The 21,329-nt window shown below is 47.6% G+C and overlaps 1 protein-coding gene across 1 annotated transcript in view; it reads right to left on the reverse strand.

Annotated features, from left to right (window-relative positions):
• Nucleotides 1–21,329, reverse strand: part of GDPD4 (glycerophosphodiester phosphodiesterase domain containing 4) — a 42,237-nt gene that overhangs the window by 17,711 nt on the left and 3,197 nt on the right. Inside the window, exons 2-4 of the mRNA XM_041414159.1 lie at nt 4,296–4,504; nt 3,590–3,693; nt 2,733–2,826 (exon numbers count right to left, since the gene is read on the reverse strand). Of these exons, the coding sequence (XP_041270093.1) occupies nt 2,733–2,826; nt 3,590–3,693; nt 4,296–4,478 (381 nt within the window). The 5' untranslated portion in view covers nt 4,479–4,504. The remainder of the gene's footprint in view (nt 1–2,732; nt 2,827–3,589; nt 3,694–4,295; nt 4,505–21,329) is intronic.

Genomic DNA, 21,329 nt, shown 5'->3' on the forward strand with positions numbered 1-21,329 from the left:
CCATTTGTGGCTGGTGGGCAGAAGTCTGTATGCTTCAGTGGGTCACAATAAGGTCATGGAAGGAGGTTTGCAGGTTCCAGCTGGGCACCATCAATAAGAGAGGGTATGGTGTTCACATGCAAAACCAGACCAGCTACTGGCTGATATCAAATCTTTCTGCTCCAGCAAGGGCATCAGGGTGTTCAGTTTTCTGATGCGATGGGCTGTTCATGCAAAACACCACCAGAAAACATCACCTAGGTGAAGGTACTCTCCATCCAACACGGTTCAACCAGAACTTGGGATGTAATTAATCATGGCAGAAACCTATTTGGCCATCAGTTGTCTGAAATGTATTAGAACCACACACCTATATTATAGTTCCCAAGCTGAATGACTTATTTAGATGTGGAAGGGCTGAGTTACTCTTACCAGCCCTGATGCTCCCAGAGTTTTCCTGGGTGGTCCATCAAAGCCTTCAGTGAAAGGGAAGCTATGCAAACATTGGTGGAGGGGTGGATTCCTGGAGAGTTCTAGATTCCTAGAGTCCTCATCTGAAAGAGCCCTGCTAGGATGAGCTTTGTTAGCCATGGTTGCTACAATACCCTTCATGTTTTGAGATAGCAGGAGCATAAGTGGTGGCAGTGATATCTTTCCTTGCCCTGCTTTCCCTCAAGACCTAGTAACATTTAAGTAGCAGCCTCACATCCCCAGCACCCACTTCCCAGCATGGATGCATGCAGCAGTCTTGCTACAAAGGACATGTTGGCATGTTGAGGCTGTCAGGCAGGACAAGTGTCCTCAGAAACACCCAATAACTTTGGTTGGGTCACCTAACAGCTTCATAAAAGCAAGAAGAAAATGGGCCTTCCTGGCAGGGGCTGTTCCCAGAGCAGAGAAACCTCTGAAGTGTTTCTCCTGTTGTCTGATACCATCCAGACTACTTGCATTCTTTATCCATGCTCACCCTTCTGAGGAAGGCAAATGTTGTTAGCCTCATTAGACAGAACTGAGAGGCTTGAGAGGAAGAGGATGATGCAGCTACATAATAAAGAGTAAGACCAGGACTGAAGGAAACTGTGTAGGACACCAATTTCACCTCATATCCTCCATCTTCCTTTCTGGCTTTACTTTGCCCATCACCTGCTCTGATAGCTTGTAGTCGCCATATTTATAGTGACAAAAACCTGAAAATGCTCAAAGAAAGTCCACTGCTTGGACACTGGCTGACATTTGGATCCAGACGGAGCATGACCAAGCTGACACATCAGCCCCAGGGGTCTTCAGCCTCTTTAACCCCAGGAAATTCTGTAAAGCCAGTTTCTAGCATGGGCTATGGTGAGTTAGTCTGATCCTGAGGTTGACTCCAAATCCATAGCCTGAGCACCATCTCAGATGTATCCATGTCATATGGGCATCTCTGGCAAAGCTCTGAGTTGCCCAAAGTAGTATTGCAACCACAAACTACCCACATTACTCCATGCCCCCTGGGAAAGCCAGGTAGGCTTTGCTGAATAATAGTCCATGAGCCCTGGAGCCACCATGGTGCTGCAAAATCCTTTTAATTAATTATTGTTGTTAGTCCCTTTCAGAGCTCAGTCAATCCACATCTCTTTCAATACTCTTGATCGCTGTGGGCATGAACAAGAACCTGTCCTACTTGTCACTATGGGGTTTTTATGGCTAGCACTAGAATAAAAATTCTATTTATTTGTACTTCATCAAGAAAAAAGGACCCCAGAAACCAATTTTGTTAGGTACTGCATGGACAAAGCCAAAAGAGGTTCCCTGTCATGAGCAATTCACAGACTGATTGTATGATGACACATCAGAGAATGGGTAAGAACAGCAGGAATGGATGATAAAAGCTGGTTGTCTTGGTCACAGAGGTGAGACAAAGCCATAACCTCACCTTGAGCACCTGGCATTTCCAAATGAAAGTCAGAGCAGGCATAGGACTGATGTGAACTCTAGTGCCTGGAGTCAAAGTGAATTCTTGGCCTATAGATCTGGATGAAGAAGGTGGAAAAACAGGTGCAAATCTGTCTTTATTTGAGAGCTTTCTTATGAGGGAAAGAACAGAGAAAAAGGATAATTAAGTAGAAATTTTAGGAAAATTTTGGGGTTGGTATGTTTCCCTAACTAAAACAGACATCATATCAGAAAATTTCACAAGATTTGGAAAAGTGAAGATTTCAGGAACCTCTTTCAGCATAAACTTCAGCAGTGTTTTGTGATCGCATCTATAGCCTCTACCTGGAGAAAATCCTCCATCAAAGCAGAGTCAGTCAAGTGAAAACATTCTCTTCTCCTTCCTCTCGCAGACCTTTCTATCCAGGATTAGAAGCATAACTCAGCCGTGATGACGTATCACCACCACCACAAGGCTCAGAGCCCCAGATTTCCCTGCTGCCAAAGCAACAATTTTTAGTTCCCCCTAAATCTAAATCCAGACACTGCTGGATCAGCTTTCCTTGGGTTCAAGGAGGAATTATATGCATTTATCAAAGGGAAATCATTGAAAGAAATGACACCTGGCTCAGAGACTCCTGAGCTGAAACTGGTCATTTGCAGGTAGATACAGGGAGAAAGTACTGTAAATACCCATTGTGTTCCAGATCATCTCCCGACTTTCACTGTCTAAGGATCATATGGAGGACTAGACTGAGCTTTGGTCTGACACATTAAAGCCACCCCTATGTCCACCCTTCAGGACTACAAATGAAGGTCAGCTTACAAGGAGCATTACTTACCAGTAACAGTGAGATGTATGTGAACAAGACTGCAGCCACAATCAGGATAAGAAGAGACCAGAGAAACCAGTAGCCCAGGTTCCCATAGTTATACCTAAAAATAAACAAATGAAATACTGTAAGAATGTTTTTGGTTAGCATGTGGACTAGAGAGGACCAACAGCCGCCTTCCTTGAAATTCTGAAATTTTCTAAGCAATGAAACAAAGAAAGGCAGAGGAGTAGCCTACGCTGTAACATGCAAAAGTGATTAGGAGCCTCCTTCCCAAAAACCCTGATTGCATTAACCATCAGACTAAAACACACTATTATACCTTTCCTTCCCATAGTATTTGAGCAGCTTTAATTTAATTTTAGGGGCCAGATTTGCATAACTGTTGCCTATGTAGTACAGAAGGAAAAGATATGAATAAATCCCTGATGATTATTTCTTACTTTTGAATTTGGGAACATGGAGTTCTCTTTCAGTGAGACAGCGGGTGCAATGCCTCTGATTCCAGCCACTATATTTCTTCACATGGAGTGGTGGAGAAAGGGAAGGAGGAAAAGAAAGACTCAGAGAAGGAAAGATTATTTAGTCCCTTCCATTCACAACTTTTGTGACGATGATTCTCCCCTTTCTCTTAAATTCACACTTACACCTAAAAATTGTACCCAAGCAAAGAGCAAGTCTCAGCACCTCCAGAGTCACTGGACATTCAGTTTGTATACTGTAACCAAGAGTTTAAGGTGCCAAATCTTTGCTTCATGACTAAAGTGCCCTGTTGCACCAGAGCTGCTCCAGAGGGTGTTCATCCCATTCCAGTCATCCTAGTGACTGGCCAAAGGGGTGGGAGAGGAGGAAAAGATGGTACTTACCAGTCAAAGCTGTTGTAGTCATTTTTACCTTCACCCCACGTGTACAGAAAGACCAGAGAAAAGCAGAAAGCTGCAACGAGCAATGGGAAAAACATGCATTCCCGCTGGAGAGGGAGAGGAAGGACAAGCAGTCAGAGCTACAGCCAGCTCAGAGCAATCAAAGCAAATGGCAGGTACTTTCAGGCTGTCCCTAAACATATGTAGCTTGGTGTTGGAACTCTAACTGAAGTAAATATGGAGGGGAATTCCCATCCTATCCCTTGTAACCAGGAAAATGTCCTCAAAAGCATACTCTGTACTGCTCACTCTCATGGAAAACTCATTACTTCCCAAATGAATGGGATTTTAACTGCTTCACATGAGAGGAAATTGCACTGTGGAGCAACCTTCTTTGCAATTCTTACTGCCCACCCAACCTTAATGTTACTTCTTTAATTTGATTCTATGGCTTTGAGGTGTTTCACTGGCCAGGAGAGGTTGGTGCAAAGTCCACATTTATTAGCTGTGTGGTGGCACAGACAAATTGAGCCTGCCACAGAAGCAGCAATTCATCAAGCATTTAGACCAAAATCTAAACAGTCCAACAGATCCCACTGGACTCCAAACGATATTGGGCTGGGATTCCATGTCATCAATCCCTTGTCTGCTCAGACTTCCCTGCCCCAGTAAAGAAATCCAAGTCTGTGCTGACTTGGAGCTCACTTACCATGTTGCAGCAGCATTTCCCAGGCTCGGTCCTTTCGCGCTGGTACCGCTTCCAGCGGCAGCTGTAGAAACCAGCCAGGCAGGAGATGAAGGGCTGCTGCTCGTACCTCTGCAGCAGGCTCCGACGGACCACCTTCAGCTTCCCAAACTTCAGCCTCTTGAGGGTAGTGGCACTGGCCTCCATCTGAGTGGCTTTATCTCATCTTCCTCCTGAAACAAGAACACAAGTTTAATGGGGAGACTGTTGGGCAAGCTTTCCGTATTTGAGAAAGGAGAGAAAGCTTTCCCAAGCAGATGCCGAGACCAGCAGGAAGTGATGCTGAGGACATCCCAACTAATTTTATATACCAAAGTGAGATGGTCAGCTGAGAAGGACGGTCACTGCAAATCCTCTTAGCAGTCAGTGGTGCCGCTGGTTGTAACTTAGGTGCTCTGAGTCACCTTTGATGGTCTATCTCTGCCTCCTTTTGCCTATACAGGAGGTTCTGGGAAATGAATTCATAAACTTAAGCACATTTCAAATTATGTCATATGAACCTGAAAATAGGATTAGCTATGGGAATTATTCACCATCACTGTGACCTGTTTAAAACATGCTATCAGTTTAACTAGCTCATGTAAAAAGGCACTAAACCCCCCCAGGTACACAGCTCTTTTATCCTGGCAAAACTGCAACACTGCAGAGACTGATCCCTTAAGAAATAGTTATTACCTGGCTGAAACAACTTTACTTGGAACAGATTTTCAAGTGTAGAAAGACCAACTGCAAGGATGCACATGTGGGAGATCTCTTCATAATCTTTATTAAAAACAAAGAACTTTGTGGTAAATTGCAACCACTGTAGTTACAGTGAAGCAAACAGCACAGGGACTAGTGCTAGGTGAAGAGTGGTTCACCCAGCAGGGCACTACGAAGACTTCAAGGAAGGATTTAGGAAAACAGTTTTGTGTGGGCATGTAAAGAAGCCCCATTATACAGCTCTTCTTTGGAGTCGAATTAGTCAAAGATTTTTTTTCTGTAGTGTTAAAAGTGCCATCACATCATTGAGTCCACATCAACCATGTTCAAATCCTGGAACACCTGCTGCAAAATCCCAGCTTAAGACTCAAGATTTCCCTGGTTTTTCAGATGTAATAACAACGATTTAAGAAGAAGAATAAACAGTTTGCTGCACTATACATATGGATGAAACATAGACGTGTAAAGGGTCTGGAAATAACTCAGATCCCAGTGTGACTTTGGAAAAATCAGTGCATAAATCCTTGCAGAATGACACATCCAAATAACTGACCCGTTTGCAGAAAGCACAAACAAAGCAGAGACATCAGACACAAGTTAAAAGATAAAAGACACTCCCCTCGTACTCTTTCCAAATGCCCAGCCTATTGGCAGCTGGAGTACAAGGAAAGAGGACGGAAAGAAAACAAAAAGGGGGTTCCGTTTGGACCAATAATTATTATGCAGCACTGAGAATGTCATGCCCTGAATGCCTTCCTGACACAGATGTGTCTGTCCCTTCAGGACAGTCATAGGGAACAACACACACTTGGATCTGGTGGGGTCAAGCCATCCCTAGAAGCTCAGCAGTGTCAGATCCTGGCACCAGCAAGCCACCCTTAGTAAAAAATTGATGCCAATCTCATGTGGCAAGGTGGTGATCCTGCTCTAGAATTCCAGAGCACCGCTGGGGGGATGTGGCGCAGATGACATCTGATCTGGCTGGTTTCATCAGCTGGCCTAAAGCACACCTGGCATAAACCCAGCAATTACCAAGTAACAGCCACAGCTTTTGAATTTATTTTGAACATATGACCCTTCAGAGCTCTTACCAGAAGGTTGTCAAATGCCATGGGACTGCAATATTTGTTACCTCCTGAAAGGATCCCCCAAAATATGAGTTCCTGTATCACCAAAGTACAGCATCCATTCTTGCTCAGCCCTTGTCCTTCAGCAATAGGAATTCAGGACCCTGGACCAAACCCATAAGTTTTACTGTCAAAGGTTGTTTGCTGTCATTTGGTTACTCACATTCCCGTGTGTGGGTACAAGGATCACACATCAATATTTGTCTATGAGCACACAGGACTTGACAGGAAAACTGATTATGGAGAACCTGGAACACTGCCCACATCATCTGTCTGGCTACAGCAGCATGCCAGGCGTTAAATCTAGGTGTTAGTTTACCCCACATGAAACTGTCGTGATGGAGATCCCACCATCTCTCAAGACAAGCTGAATAGGTCCTAACTTGCTTTATAATTAAAAGCTGGCAGGTTTTTTCCCAGTGTCTTGTCCCCTCTATTACAGTTAAGGGCATTATTTCATGCCTTGTTTATCATGGATACAGTGAGCAACTTAAACTCTTCCTCTGTTAGGTATTACAAGTACTCACATATGGATGTCTTCCCTTAAACCTTCTCTGGCCTCAATTATCCCAGCTTTTCTAGTCTTCCCTTGTAGGTCAAGTTTCCTCCTCCTGAGAGTATCCTTGTATGCAGTGCACAGTCACCTGCTATTTGGGATTTCTGTGGCAATTCCCATGGGTTTTGGCACACAGTAGCCACAGTCTGTCCAGGCTACACCTGTTCACCCACAGCACAGGCTACTTGATACCTGCAGTATCCAGTTTCTCTCATGTATCAAACATCATCTGGCCCTGAGCTTCCGAATACTTAAATAATTTACCCTAGACTCACCCCCAGCAGAAAGAGAAAGGTGTTTTCAGTTTCTTCACACAGTGACAGAATTGTCTGGATTGGAAAGAATTTTAAAGATCATTCCACTAGCCCAGGTTGCTCAGAGTCCAATCCACTCTGCCCTTGAACACGTCCAGGAATGTGGCATCCAAAACTTCTTTGGGCAATATTAGAGCTTCATCTCAGAGTACTTATGACACCACTATAATTAAGAATTTCATTGCCGCCTGCCTTAGTCTTTCCAATGAAGTCACCTTTCCAAGCCCATGTGTTATTGGGAAAGGGACAGCTCATTGCAGCAGAGCCTGGGGAACGAGGGAGAGACAAACACAACCTGCTGTCCACAACCACCTCCACCAGCCTCCAGTTCTCCCAAGAACATCAGGCTGGCCAAAGAAGAGCAAAAAAAGATGCCTTTCTCTCTGGCATCCCCTGAATCCCCACTGACCCTGCTGCCCAAGCAGTATCACTATGGCAATAACACCTTTCAGTATCAAGAGACTGAAAAACATAACTTGTCCCCTGCTTTAAACTCTAGCTTCTGCTGGCATCCATCCATCCCTCTTTTCCTATCCTTTCCCTTTTTTCTTTCCAGAGACCTTTTCCCTCCTCTCCCAGCCCCCGACAGACAGAGTGATCTGACTCAGCTGCTCCTTTGAAGCCTGCAAAGGGCCAAAGAATTCTACAAAGGCAATAACCTCGGACTGACATTTTATCTTGTCAAGTAGAGGACAGATGGTCTCTAGCATAAATCCACTCAGGTAAATGGACACATAAATGGAGACCCTGTAGCACCTTCCAGTACCTAAAGGGGTTACTATTGAGCTGGAGAGGGACTTTTGACAAGAGGGAATGGCTTCAGACTGAAAGGAGGTAGGTTGAGATTAGATCTTAAGAAGAAATATCGGTGAGCTCTTGTCCAAAGCAGAAACCATCCTGTCAATTCCCAGACCATATTTGATCCAGGGCTTCTGCTCCCTCTGGGCATACAGGGCTCACCTGGCAAATGGGAGCCTTTGAGCAGCTCTGCCCACAGCTTCAGGAACTGCTGGGTCTCTGCTGAGGAATGAAGCACAAGGCATACTTGAGACACTAGAAAAAAAGGTGATGCTTGCATGGAGATGCAAAGGAAAGAATTGACAGGGAGAGGGAAGACCAAGGACAGCTCACCAAATTTGAGGCTGCTCACTCTAAAGGCAGTGACTCCTAAGAAGAGCCCATCTCCCTCTACAGCTCTGCAAGATCCATGTATTGCAATGCATTTACTCTGCGCTGTTGCTGGTATCAGCAAACAGTCCAGTGGCAACTCCTAGAACAAGTCGAGGAAAAATCCTTCTTAGATGTGCCAGGTCTCACATGAGAATGAGGAAAACAGAGACAGACACAAGGACAGTCAGAAGGGTGCTTCTCAGTTAAAATGTACTCACATCTTCAGGCATTCCATTGTTCTCTTTATATGTGTCCTTCCAAACACGCATCACTCTCCCCTTTTACCTCTGCATATTTTCCCTGGTCTCTGCCCTCAGGTTCATCTCCATCTTCTCAAGTAATTGTGTTCCATTTAACACAAGCTCCCTCCTTACCAATCAGCCACCTTCTAGGTTCTGCATGACCCTCTGTCCCACGGTTTCATCCATGGCAACCAATTGCCAGTCTGCTGCCACAGCTGGGACAAGGCAATTAGAAGCTGTAAAAACATTATAACTCCCAAGATCTGGCTGAATCTTCAGTGCCTCAGACCACATCAAACACTGATACATTTGAATTCACAAGCATCTGATCCCAAGAAAGATAATATCCCAGTAACTGGGCCCAACAACCACCTAAGGGGCAAACAACACCAAAACAAATGACAGATGCAGAAGCCAAAAAAACAGTTCAGTCCTTGGCAGGACTTAGCAAGAAGCTTCACAGTCCTTGCATCTAGATTTGAAGTACGGTTCTCTTAAAATTCAGAGATCGTCTGCAATTCCTGCCCATCTTTACCAAGCAAAGTTAAATGGATAGAGAAGGGAAACAGCAAACTTGCATCCATTCACTGGAAAAGCCATGGGAGTAGAGAGCAAGCAGGTAAACACGCATCAGTAGGATGGCAAAGTTTAGGACTCCTTAACAAGTAAGGCATGAAAGCAGTAACATATGTTTTTCTGCTCCATAAACCCCAGGGACTTCAGGTTTTTTCTATGTCAAACAGAGACTTTGCTTGCAGATAAGAGTCCCCATAATCACAGGCAGTCAGACAGAGCTGCTGCTTTCCCACTGCTTGGCAGAGAGTGAGGAAAAGCATGGGAAATAGCCTGGGGGGATGAGAGAGGAAAGAGAAGGAAAGAAAAATCAGGAAATATGTTCAGCCACACTGAATGCTGAAAGCACTGAAAAGAGGAACCTGCTTCAGAGGCCAGCGCTTAAACAAGGATTAAAATCTTGTGTCTTTTTGGGCACTGGGGCTGGAGCTTCCATCTTCCAAGAGGCAAAGGTACGGCAGCCAAATCTGGCATTGCCCTGTAGCTTTTTCCCTTGGGGCCTCCTGAGCATTTCTTTCCTTTCCCCGGCACCGAGTGTCCCCCGCCCCGTACCTAACAACGCCGGGGCTGTAAGGCGCTGTCGGCGGGGCGGCAGCAGCGGCGGCCGGGGCCCAGGGTCAGCTCAGGCCGTCCAAGGAGGAACACCCAGGAGCGCAGAGCACCCGCAGCGCCGGGAGGCTCACGGCGGCGGAGCGGGCCAGGAGCGGGCGGAGCCGGGAGCGCCGCGGCGGTTTCGAACCGACCCGGGAGCGCGAGCGGCGGGGCCGGCGAGCGGGGCTGGCGCGGGGGTGGCGCGGGAGTGGCGCGGGGGTCTCTGGCGGGTAGCGGCTGTCCCAGCGGTTGTCCCAGCTGTTCTCTCAGCGGCTGTCCCAGCGGTTGTCCCAGCGGTTCTCTCAGCGGCTGTCCCAGCGGTTGTCCCAGCTGTTCTCTCAGCGGCTGTCCCAGCGGTTGTTCCAGCTGTTCTCTCAGCGGTTGTCTCACCGGTTATCCCAGCGGCCGTCCCAGCGGTTCTCTCAGCGGCTGTCCCAGCGGTTATCCCTGCGGTTCTCCCAGCAGTTGTCCCAGCCGCCGTCCCAGCTGCTGTCCCACCAATTGTCCCAGCGGTTCTCCCAGCGGTTCACCCAGTGGTTATCCCACCAATTGTCCCAGCGGTTCTCCCAGCAGTTGTCCCAGCAGCTGTCCCAGTAGTTATCTCAGCGGTTCTCCCAGTGGTTGTCCCAGCGATTCTCCCAGTAGTTGTCCCAGCAGTTTTCCCAACAGTTCTCCCAGTAGTTGTCCCAGCAGTTATCCCAGCAGCTGTTCCAGTGGTTGTCCCTGTGGTTATCCCAGCGGCTCTCCCAGCAGCTGGCAGAGGGAGGGCGCTGAGGCGCTCCAGCACTGGCAGCAGAGGCCACAGATGCCTCCAGATGAGACAATCAAGAGGGGACCTCACCCCTAAGTGTCTGCGGGGAGGGTGACAAGACGATGGAGCCAGGCTCCTCTCGAGAAACTGGTGTACAGGAAGCTCCACCTGAGCAGGAGGAAGAACTTCTGTACTGTGCAGGAACATGTTGCCCAGAGAGGTTGTGGAGTCTCCCACTGGAGATACTCAAGAACCACCTGTGCAATGTGGTTCAGGGTGAGGCTACTTGAGTCGTGACGTTGGACTAGATGATCCACTGAGGTCCCTTCCATCACGACCCATTTTGATTCCATGAATCTGCGGTTGCAGGCTCTTTCCAGATCTTAAAAATACATTTCCCAGTGCGCTGCAAGAAGTGAATTGGGCGAAAAAAATTACATGGGCAACAGGAGTCACATGAGGGACACGGAGATGGTCATTGCTTGGCCTCTGAGCATGGCCAGCTTCTCCTAAGCAAAAAACAGCAGAAAGGAGTGATGCCCACTCTGCCTGTTCCACTGTTTCCAAGGGGTTTGGAGAGAAAGTGAACCCCATGCCAGGACTAGGAGATTCCTTGAACCTGAACTGAGCCTCTCCAGCATCTGCAGCTCCTTAGCCTGGAGATTCCTGCCACCAGTCTTTAGGGCATCACTTCCTGGCCTTTCCTCTGGGATTCTTTCACAGCATCACACCAAGAGAAGCAAAGGAGTAAAACCTCCTGGCAAGCTGCTGGTTGATCACCATCACCATGACCCGCACACAGATCTTGCCACTAGCCAGAAAGGCCAACAAAGAGCATCCCTTAAACCTGCATTTCTACCCTATAGTCTGCCCAAGGCTCTGGATCACAGTCTAAGATCCCTTTTATTTGACTATCATCTGCCTTCAGTTCTTTTTCAGGAAATTAATGAGATGTAACCCAGGAAATGAAAAAAAAAATCAAATCAAATAAAAATAGTCATAACCACCCTATGATAAAGAATATCATCTATATCCTCTCCCTGACAGATGATAATTATAATTTATCAGTACGACCTTCAGCAGTTGCTTGATAAGCCCTGGCCTGGGATCCCAGGGAGTGCAATAGCCTGGGACAAACACGTGCAAGGCATGTCTCGTGCATTGCTTATCTGTTGGCTTCTGAGGTGGAAGAACACAGCCATTAGCAGAAAGAAGCAACAGGGCTTAACATGGGAAACAACCAACAGATGTGGATGTAGAAGGGGTTAACAAGGAATTACAGCTCCTGCAACTGCAGGGACAACGCTTCTCCATTCCATTTGTTGTAGTACACCTCTAACAGGCAGTGGCTGTGGCTTTCAAAGACATGGGGAAGTTTCCACCAAGGTTCATGCCCTACCTTTTGGAACATCCCACCACATTTTAAACAGACAAAAACAAACAAGCCCATTTCAAATAAATACTGCCAAAATCCTGTATCTATACACAGGGTCTTACCCCATCACAGAGGACATCCAGCAGGAGCTGTGCTGGAATGGGTGGTGTGCCCTGCTCAGCCACAAGTGCCTCAGCTGTGGGTACATGCTTTAAGGCAAGATCTTCTCAGGCAACCAACTGATCTTCTGGGGTCAATTTGAAAAGCCCATGAGGAGCCCCCATGGCTAAGAATGAGTGAAACAGGTTTGGAAATGCTGCTGGAGCCCCAAATTTCTAAGCATACTCCTACATGGTGAAACAAGCCTCACTTCAAGGTGAGATCTATTCACCCCTTGAAACAAAACCCAACATGAGAATTTAGTATACAAAAGGCATCTTAATCCCTGGTTTTATTCCAGACTGATCACCATAGAAAATAAAGCTGTAAAGTTGAAACATATTTTTTCACAAGGCGGCCGGGGCCGAGGGTCAGCTCAGGCTGTCCAAATCCCTTCCCCAGAACTGCTTAGAGTCCATTTCCTCAAGATACCTCTCTCAAGAGTCTCACACGATCAGAGGACAGCAGCACATCTCCTGTGAAGACAAACTGAGAGAGTTGGGGCAGTTACTAACTTTAAACTGAAAGAGGGTAGGTTTACATTAGAAATTAGGAAGAAATTCTTCACTGTGAGGGTGGTGAGACACTGGTACATGTTTCTCAGAGAAGCTGTGGTTGCTCCATCCCTGGAAGTGTCCAGTGCCAGGCTGGATGGGGCTCTGAGCAACCTGATGTAGTAGAAGGTGTCCCTGCCCATGGCAGAGGGTTTGGAATGAAATGATCTTAAATTTCTCTTCAACCAAAACCATTTTATGATTCTGTGTTTGGAGTATGTTTGTCCCCAATGTCCGGTGCCCAGTGACGGCTCATTATTCACAACTACTTGCAGAATCCTTAATCCTTAATCATACTTATCATCATTAGAAATTACAGCTGTTTTTCTTTATTTTCAAAGCACTTTGCAGGCTACATTAACAAATGTGTGCCCAGGAAATGACTGGCCAAGTCTCAGAGCATTTACAATGGGTTTTATACAAATGCTTTCAGCTTCACATGGAAACAGGCAAGGGGAAATCATCATGTTTGTAAAAGGGTCTCAAAGTGCTACAATAGATTTTCTCTCTTGCCTGCTAGGAGCAAAATGAGTGTTTTGAATAAAGCTGAATAGTTGCTTAAAGAAAAAAAAAAAAAAAAAAAAAAAAAAAAAAAAAAAAAAAAAAGAAAAAAAGAGAAAGAAAGAAAAAGAAGAGGTGGAGAAAAGTTTTTTACAAATGCCATGTCTTTGGCTGGACTCACGCATAATCTGATCCAAGTGTTCTTGGGTACATGGGCACTTTTCCAGCACTGCAGAACTGAGCATGATGGACAGGTATCTTTGGCTCTGTTGGTGCCAGACACCTCAGCAGTGTCTTTTCTCTGTTTTTGACCCGAATCAGCCTTCATATACCTCATATATAACCCGTTACCTTGGGTTATACAGCACCTCTTATCTCAGTCTTGGGTTCCCACCCCAAAAGGACAGAGCCCTTTGGGAAAGCCAGCACCCTGCCCCTTGGCAATACAGGTAAGCAGAAGTAGAAACTGGCCCCAAAAGGGATCAGGAACAGTCACTTTCCATCTGTGATCACACAGAGACCTTCCATCCCCAGCCAGATGCTGGTCCCAGATGGCAGCAGCGAGCTGTCCACGTCTGGGTGTCACTTTGCTCACCCAAAGAGGGAATCAGGAGCATGGCTGAGGTTATACCTCCCCAGGTCAAGCCTGAAAACACGGACTCAGCATAACCAGTTTGGGGTGAGATGCTGCTCCCCACACTTCAGCGTGGTCCACAGCAGAAGGGAAGAGTTTTGTTCTCACTGTGCCTGTGGTCAGGCAGTGTCACCAGCAGCAATGTGTGCAGCTGTTCTCAGCTAGCCCCGTGCAGCATGTGGGCACAGAAAGCTGGGTGGCCCACAGCTTTCTAAGAAGTCACTCTCCCTCCATTGAAAAGCCACTGTGGGGAGGCAAAAAGTGCTTCCACGCCTCAAAGCCTGCCTGGGCGGGAGGAGGACGAGGAATAAATCCCTTGGAAAAAAAATTTGAAAGAGCTCAGAAAGGAGGGAAATATTTCTTTGAAGATATAAATCCTACTTTGTGCATTTCAGCATGCCCTGGCTTGGGTCCCTCTCTGCTCCTGGGAATGCCTAAGCAGCTCTTTGTGCCCTGCCATTAAGTGGAGACGAGGAGACTGGGACACAGCGTGGGGGACCCTGTCCAGCCCCACTGCCCCACCGAGGACTGTGCACCACCCCAAGCATCATCTCCAGGGAAGGACACCATCCCTGAGCCAAGAGGGGAGGAGAAAGGAGGTTTCCAGATTGCATACCTCTGCTCAGCAGCTCTGCAGAGCACTGTTCAGCCTGGACAAAGGACAGGGGCTCTGGACAACCACTGTGCTGAAGACCCCAGTGCTGGCCCTCCCCCAGAGTGTGGGTGTTGAAGTTCAAGCCTTGGAGCAAAACACCCTGCAAGGAGGGGAGGAAAGGATGCTTTCCATGCCACCAGACAGAAGTTTATCCATTCAGTCATTGACAGTATCCAAATGCATGAGGGATAGCCAGCTTTTGCACCATAAGGACGTGGTGCTGCTGTTCCTAGAGAAAAAGCCTTTTAGCTAATTAAACACTACCACAATTCTGCATAAGCCAACTCAGAAAATTCTGAACTCATTTCAGAGCAATAGAATATTCTGGCACACAAATCCTCTGACCTAACCTCTGACTATGGATGCAGCGGAGCCATCACCCAGAGCCTCAGTTTCCCAGTTCAGGGCTGTGCCAACAGTGCCACAAGATTGGCAGGTGAGGATTGCATGGCTCATTTGATTTTCATCCATCTGCTGGTGTCAGACATGGAGTTTGCTTAGCAAAACAAGAAGATTAGCACAAACAACCCAAGGGCAGAGCCTTGATGGAACTCCTCGGGGCCAAGGACACGCAGAACAGTCAGATCTGCTGGATCAGCACTCAGCAGCACCCACATTCCAGCATCCTGGAGGAAACAAGTGATTTATTTAGCTGAGAGCTTGGGGCGGGTGTTTTCATTCTTCCTTTGGTCTTTCTGGAGGACTGACAAAAATCATAGAATCACTAGGATTAAAAAGCCCTCTGACATCAAGTCCAACCATTATCCCAACACTGTCAAGCCTACCAACTAAATCATGTCCCCAAATGCCACATGTACACTTTTTTTCCAGGTGACTCCATGACTTTCCTGGCCAATCTGTTCCAAGGCTTGAGCACCCTTTCAGTGAAGAAATTTTTCCTTAAATCAAATCTAAACCTCCCATGGTGCAACTTGAGGCCATTTTCTCTCATCGTGTTACCTAGAAGAAGAGACAGATGCCCACCTGGCCACAGCCTCCTTTCAGGTGGTTGTAGAGAATATTAAGGTGCTCCCTCAGTCTCCTTTTCTTGAGGCTGAGCATTCCCAGCTCCCTCAGCTGCTCCTCATCAGCTTGTTCTCCATCTCCTCTGTGTTTAAGTGGTCACCCTGATCACCAGAACAAGGGCAGATGTCTAAATAGACCAGATGAATGGCCTCACACACATCCAGAGTGCCAGGGCATGAGCCCAGCCCAAAATGAGAGGGCATTCATCCCTTAAACCCAGCAAGCCCTGCCAGTTCTCCTTCAAGGAACTTCTGCATCCTGGCATGGAAAGGACAAGGCCACAACTGCCAGGGGGGTGTCATCCTGTTGCCATGCAAAGGGACAGCCACAGAAATTCTGTATGTGGGGTGACATGAAGCAGTCACAGGAACCACAGGTGGGCACCAACAGGCTGATTGAGGGCAGTAGTAAATAACCCTACAATGCCTCATTCTCACAGAAGGGCCAAAAATTCACTCCCCTGTGTCCCCAGAGAGCATTCACCATGAATTGCAAAGGAATATAGAACAAGCCCAGCCTGCTGGTAACAGGTTGCCAACTGGCAGCAGGGAGGGAAGGAAGAGGTCACAGCAGCAAACACTAAGATGAAGGCTGGCAAGTCTGAGGGATGGAGAAGATAAAAGGGTTGGCGTCATTCACCTGCATTTCTTGCAAGGATTGGGTTGTGCTCAATGAAAAACTTCTTAAAAGCTTTGCAGGGAAGGAGAGCACTCAGGACAGAGGCACCATGACCCCAGAGAACCTTTCTGACGGCTTTGAGGCATGAATCAATTAAAGCAATCACAGAGCAAAGGTTAATCAGTAGCAAGTACATCTTAAGAAGTAAGTAGTCTTTTAGAAAGCAACTGCTTTTGCCAATTCCCCCCTTCCCATTTTCTAAAGTGTCTTTTATTTCTCTAGCTCTGGAGACCTTCCAAAGTAAGGTCAGCGATTAAGAGCAGCTGCCGAAAGGACCAGGCTGGGTTGGTGGCGGCAGCCGGGGCTGCCGGAGCAGAGAGGACCAGACCTGTAATTGTCATTGTGCTGTGAAAGTGTCTCAGGGGCTCAAAACCTTCCAGAGCCTTCCAGCCTAACTGGAGCAGATGGAAGATGGAGAAAGAAGGAATTTCTCACAGTTAAATTGGAGAACAGAGGAAAAGAAGCAGGAGAGTAAAGCAGGGAGTGACTCTAAAGCACTTCTGCACAAGCAGTGACTCCAGCCTGAGACTCCAGCAGGCCTACAGCAATGCTTTGAGCTGCTCCTGATCCCTGCCCTGCTTGCAGAGATGTGGTTCCTTCTTCTTGCACCCAAAACTGGAGCTGACGTCAAAACAGCCTCCCCAGGCAGCAGCCACAGCCTCATTCACGCATGTACTCATTCCCCCAGCCCTGCCCTCTTTCCCTGCCTGCTGCTATTCTCATGCTCCCTGCTGCTATTGCACACCACCACCACAGCAAACCCCTCACCCTGCCACCTTTCCTTGCAAGTGTCGATGAAAGAAAAGACCTGGCACACTGTGGTGGCCCCAAGAGCTTCCCTTGGCACCAGATCAGCAAGGATGAGTCCCAGAACAGGGTTTCTCTTGCTACAGCATTGTGTGCACTCACATAGGCTACAACTGCTCAGCCACCAGAAAGGACCTGGGCCATGAGCATGGAGAGTCCATCCTGACCCTGACAGCAGGCCTGCATCATGCTTAACACAACATCTTCCCTGGAGACACCAGAAGACTGGCAAGGCAAACAATGACAGGAGAAAGGGATCAATATGAGACCAGGACACAGGCATGTTCATAAAATCAATGTATCACAGAATGGCTTCGGTTGAAAAGGACCTTCAAGATCAACTGGTTCCAACCCTCTGCCAAGGGCAGGGACATCTTACTATTCAAGCCTCTGAAATGTCACTCTTTCTACTTCCCTCCTCTTTTTCTAGAGAGATCAAGAAATACAGCAAATGCCAATGTCCTGCTGGTGGGGAGAATAACAGGGAACATGACCAAAGATACCCTCTGTTTACTGGGATTTTATAAAATGCCAAGCCCTCACCCACCAGAAAACAGCCAGCTGTGAGTTCTGCTTGAATGCTGCTGGGAGAGCAGTGTCCAGCTCAAGAAGAACAGGATGAGGACAAGATGCTGAAGAGAGGAGCACCTGCAGCTGGTTGCTCAGCTCCCTCGCACCACATGTCTGTAGCTGGAGCAGAGGGTGCAGCGTGGAGCCAAGCCTGTGTGCCCTCAGGGCTCATCCTGCCACGAAGGCAAAGCCCAGGGTGCATCACAGGCCATGTCTCCAAGCTGCTCTACCCACACCAGCTCTTTCCTTTCAATAGATCCCAACTATTTTTGCTCTCTGCTTACCCAAAACATAGCCCAGGACTCTGCACACCACAGAGGTCTCTTGGGGCAGTTCTAGAGGCCAACACAAAGCAGGCCACTCCAGGATGAGGCACAGACCTCTTCCTAAGAGATATCCTCAGACATGGAGTCAGGTTTGGACCAAAGCCAGGCTGTTGCTGCACATGTGCATGGTGTTGCAGGGAATGACCACTGCAGAGCTGTCCCCCATGAAAAGCCACCGAGCTGGGGCTTTGCCAATGGGCAGGATCTGCTCCACACTGGAGCACGTGGGTCTCAGCTGGTAAGTGGTAGCTTCTCAAAGTGTCTGCACACAGCCAGAAAGGTTTGTCTGAAGGAGAGACTCTGGGTTTGCAAAGAAAAGAAGGTCATACCGTCAAAGGGCCAAAATTCCTAGAAAGAAAACCCAGCAACTTTCTCTTTTATTTTAGCTGATACTTTATCACACTAAGCAGAGCTGTATGGTAACAACTTGCACAGAGGTACATTGTGAGCTGCAGGCATTCTCACAAAGAAGCTGACACAACTAAATTTAAAGAACTGTGTTTCCATCACCAGAAATGATACATAAAGACAACATTTGCTCACCTCCTTGGTCCAATGTCACGGCATAAGGAAGTCCCAGGACTGGTCATGAGAACAAGCTTTGTGTTTGTATTCTTGCAAGGATTTCAAATTGCCCTGAAAATCTTGCACAACTTTTAGACATTCAATAGTAAAGTAATAAAGTGACAGCTTTGTCTCCTTTCACATTCAGAACCATTTCTAATTAAAATCCAGCTGGTCTTATGGTATATTATGCCTTTTCTTGTTGTTAAATGCAGCTTAAAATCTTTAAGGAAAAATCTGTTGGAAATCATTTCTGTTCTCTCTTGTCCTTCCACCTGGTATCATCTCTCAGAATTTATCAGGAGAGATGCTGCATTGTGAGCCAGGACTCCCAGAGAAGATGCAGTAGTGAAGAGAAGGTGATGTACACCATGGGCTGGACCTCCAGCTAATCAAAGTTTGCACTTTGCAACTTAAAGTTGTCCTAGTGCCAGTCCCCAGGTTTACATCTGCCCAGTGCCTGATACTGAATTAAAATTCACTCTTTCATAAAAGTGAAAATTCCTGTTTCATTGCTAATTGTGGTTATGCCTACAAATAATGTGGAAGCATTCGGACAAGAACAGCAGCCTAAAGCCAGGGTCAAATCCCGTTTCAGCTGCAAACCGAGCTGCTCTCCAAACAGTTGCCCATCAGAGCTCCCAGCGTGGCTGCAGCATCAGGGCAGATGGCAGATTGGAGTGTTGCTTCCAGCCTTTCTACCCAAGTCCTGATTATTTACAGCTGTTCCCAGATGTTACCTTTTCACGGGTTATTTGTTCCTGAGTCAAGCTCCCCGTTCACAGGCTAGGCAAGCTCAGGGGAAGAAAGAGAGAGGCTCCTTTCTCCCTTTTACTATGGAAACAGCCCTTTATCCCAAGGACTGCAAACGCTCAGCCGCCGTTTCCCTCCCACCGCTGCCCAGCCACAGCGACCCCAGGAGCCGCCGCCGCTCACGCCTCATCCCGGCTCCCGTTTATCCGCTCAACAGGTCACAGCCGACCCATCCAGCACGGACCGGGGCGAAGCAGGACTGCTGGAGCGTTTTCTCCTCCCCAGCAAACTACCAGAAAGCCCCCTGCTCACAAATGCCCGCCTTGCCTCCCCTTTTGTTATCCTTTCTCCCTGTTCTCCGGCTCTCCGGGCTTCGTTTTCCCTTCAGCCCAGGCGAGAGCCGTGTCAATTGCCCGCTGTCGCATCCCAGCCAACACACCCAAACACCCACAGATAACAAAGAAAAGTGGAAAAAACCTCGCCACCTCGGGGCTGACTTCCAAGGCAAGCAGGGGAAAGGAGGCAGGGGTGAAGCTCGGCAGGCAGGAGCAGCTCGGGGACTTCGGAGGTAGGAGGGAACTCACCGCACCCCGACGCGCACGGACGGGTTATTTCTGCTTTCCGCTGCACTTGGGATGCTCTGGCCCCTGCTTGTGACACTCCGGGACGCGAATGGTGGCACCGCTGTGTGACACCCGGTATTAGAGAGGCTGCTGGAGCCGGCCCTCCCACGGGAGGAGGGGCCATGAGAGGCTTAATAAACGCAGTCCCCAAGGCTGGAGAAATTAAAATCTCGCCATGGGACGCAGGCAGCTGCTAGTGGCATGGCTCTGGGAGACACCCAGGACCTGGGGACAAACCTGGGATTGATTCACTTATCCCTTGCCCACCCAGAATAGGAGAGGTTGGTGTTCCCATCCTGCCTTGGCAGAATTAAGTGTCAGAAGGATGGGGTTTGCAGAAATATCCCAAAGGAGATCTGGGGAAGATGTGTCATTGCTGACCCTCAGAATTAAAACTCCTGAACTTCCTCCATGAAAATATTTTTCACAACTGTAAGCCCCAGGCAGGAATCCACTGCACCAGATTTCTGAGCAACCCTGGATGCTAAACTGCTTATTTTACTTGGGTTTTTGCATGGTTTTGGGCTTTAATATCTAAATCCTATTAGACTTATAACTTCCTTTGAAGAGGGAGAGGGGACAGGTCTGTACAACAAAAGCAGGTTGGATTTTGTAACCTCCAGTGCACTCTGGGCTTTCAGAGAGGCAAAATCCCATAATAAAGTTTCTCAGGACAGGAAGCTGCGCAACGTCATGCAACTCCTCCTGCTCCATAAGAGCTCTTCGCTGCACCAGAAGCTAAACAAACATCCCCTCCAGCCCTGGAGGGCTCTCTGAAACACCACTGGTACAGTTTTTCCATCCCTGTAGTTTCTCACATTGGAATTTTTCTTGTTAAAGACAGATCAGGGGGTCCCTCAAAAGGAAAATCAGCAAACTACCCTTGGAAACAAGGAGGGCAAGAATGGGCAGAAAGGATGGGCCAGTACTTTTTGTGCAGTTCACTTTACAAAGGGAAACTTTCCAATAGAAGATGAGCTGTAGAGGTGACAGCCTGGTTCACTCCGAAACTTAGCGACGAGCAGAAGGCATAGAGGAGTTCCACTTTGGAACAGCCTTGCTAATCCTTCCTTAGCACTTGGTCCTAAAATAACATCACTCTTCCTGTGGAATTGGGAGAATTGGAGTTAAATAAATGCAGGAACCACAAGACGTGAAGGTAGAAGCAGCTGGTTCTGTTGCTGGTGGCTCTCCAGCTAACATTTAGCTGTCTGGAGCAAAAATGCATGGGGCTGTGTGGGAGCCTCTGGAAAAATGGGTTGCTTTATGGTCTAATTCCTGGAAATCTGATAAATAGGGCAGGAAATGGTGAGATTTAGAAGACTGGTGGCACTAATGAGATTTAGGAAGCAGCAGCTTTTCCAGGTACCCTGCAGCTTTAATCTCCTGAGTTGATCCACTGGATTTTTCTTCTTACGTATTTGGGGCGTGTGGAGCCCAGCTTCATCATGGGGCCACACCAAAGTCCTGAAGGTCCAAGAAAAGGGGAAGCATGGCATGGAGGTGGCCTGGAAGGCTTAAGGAGTAGTGGAAATCACAGAGAGCCAGAGCATTTTCCTCTGCCTTTGAAGACAGTAGTAGGGTCAGCAACTCCCCAAAAATAAGTTCTGAAGGGTCTTCACCATCATCCCTGTTCAGGCTGCCATTCTTCCAGCTGCTGCATCCTCACAGTGTGGATGGACCCCAAGGGTTATATGAAGATAAAGGCACAGGGTTGAGCAACTTCATCAGCCCAAAAAAAGCTCTT

This window comes from Onychostruthus taczanowskii, unplaced genomic scaffold (genome assembly GCF_017590055.1).
Source record: "Onychostruthus taczanowskii isolate IOZ18803 unplaced genomic scaffold, ASM1759005v1 scaffold44, whole genome shotgun sequence".
In the NCBI taxonomy this organism is placed as follows: domain Eukaryota; kingdom Metazoa; phylum Chordata; class Aves; order Passeriformes; family Passeridae; genus Onychostruthus; species Onychostruthus taczanowskii.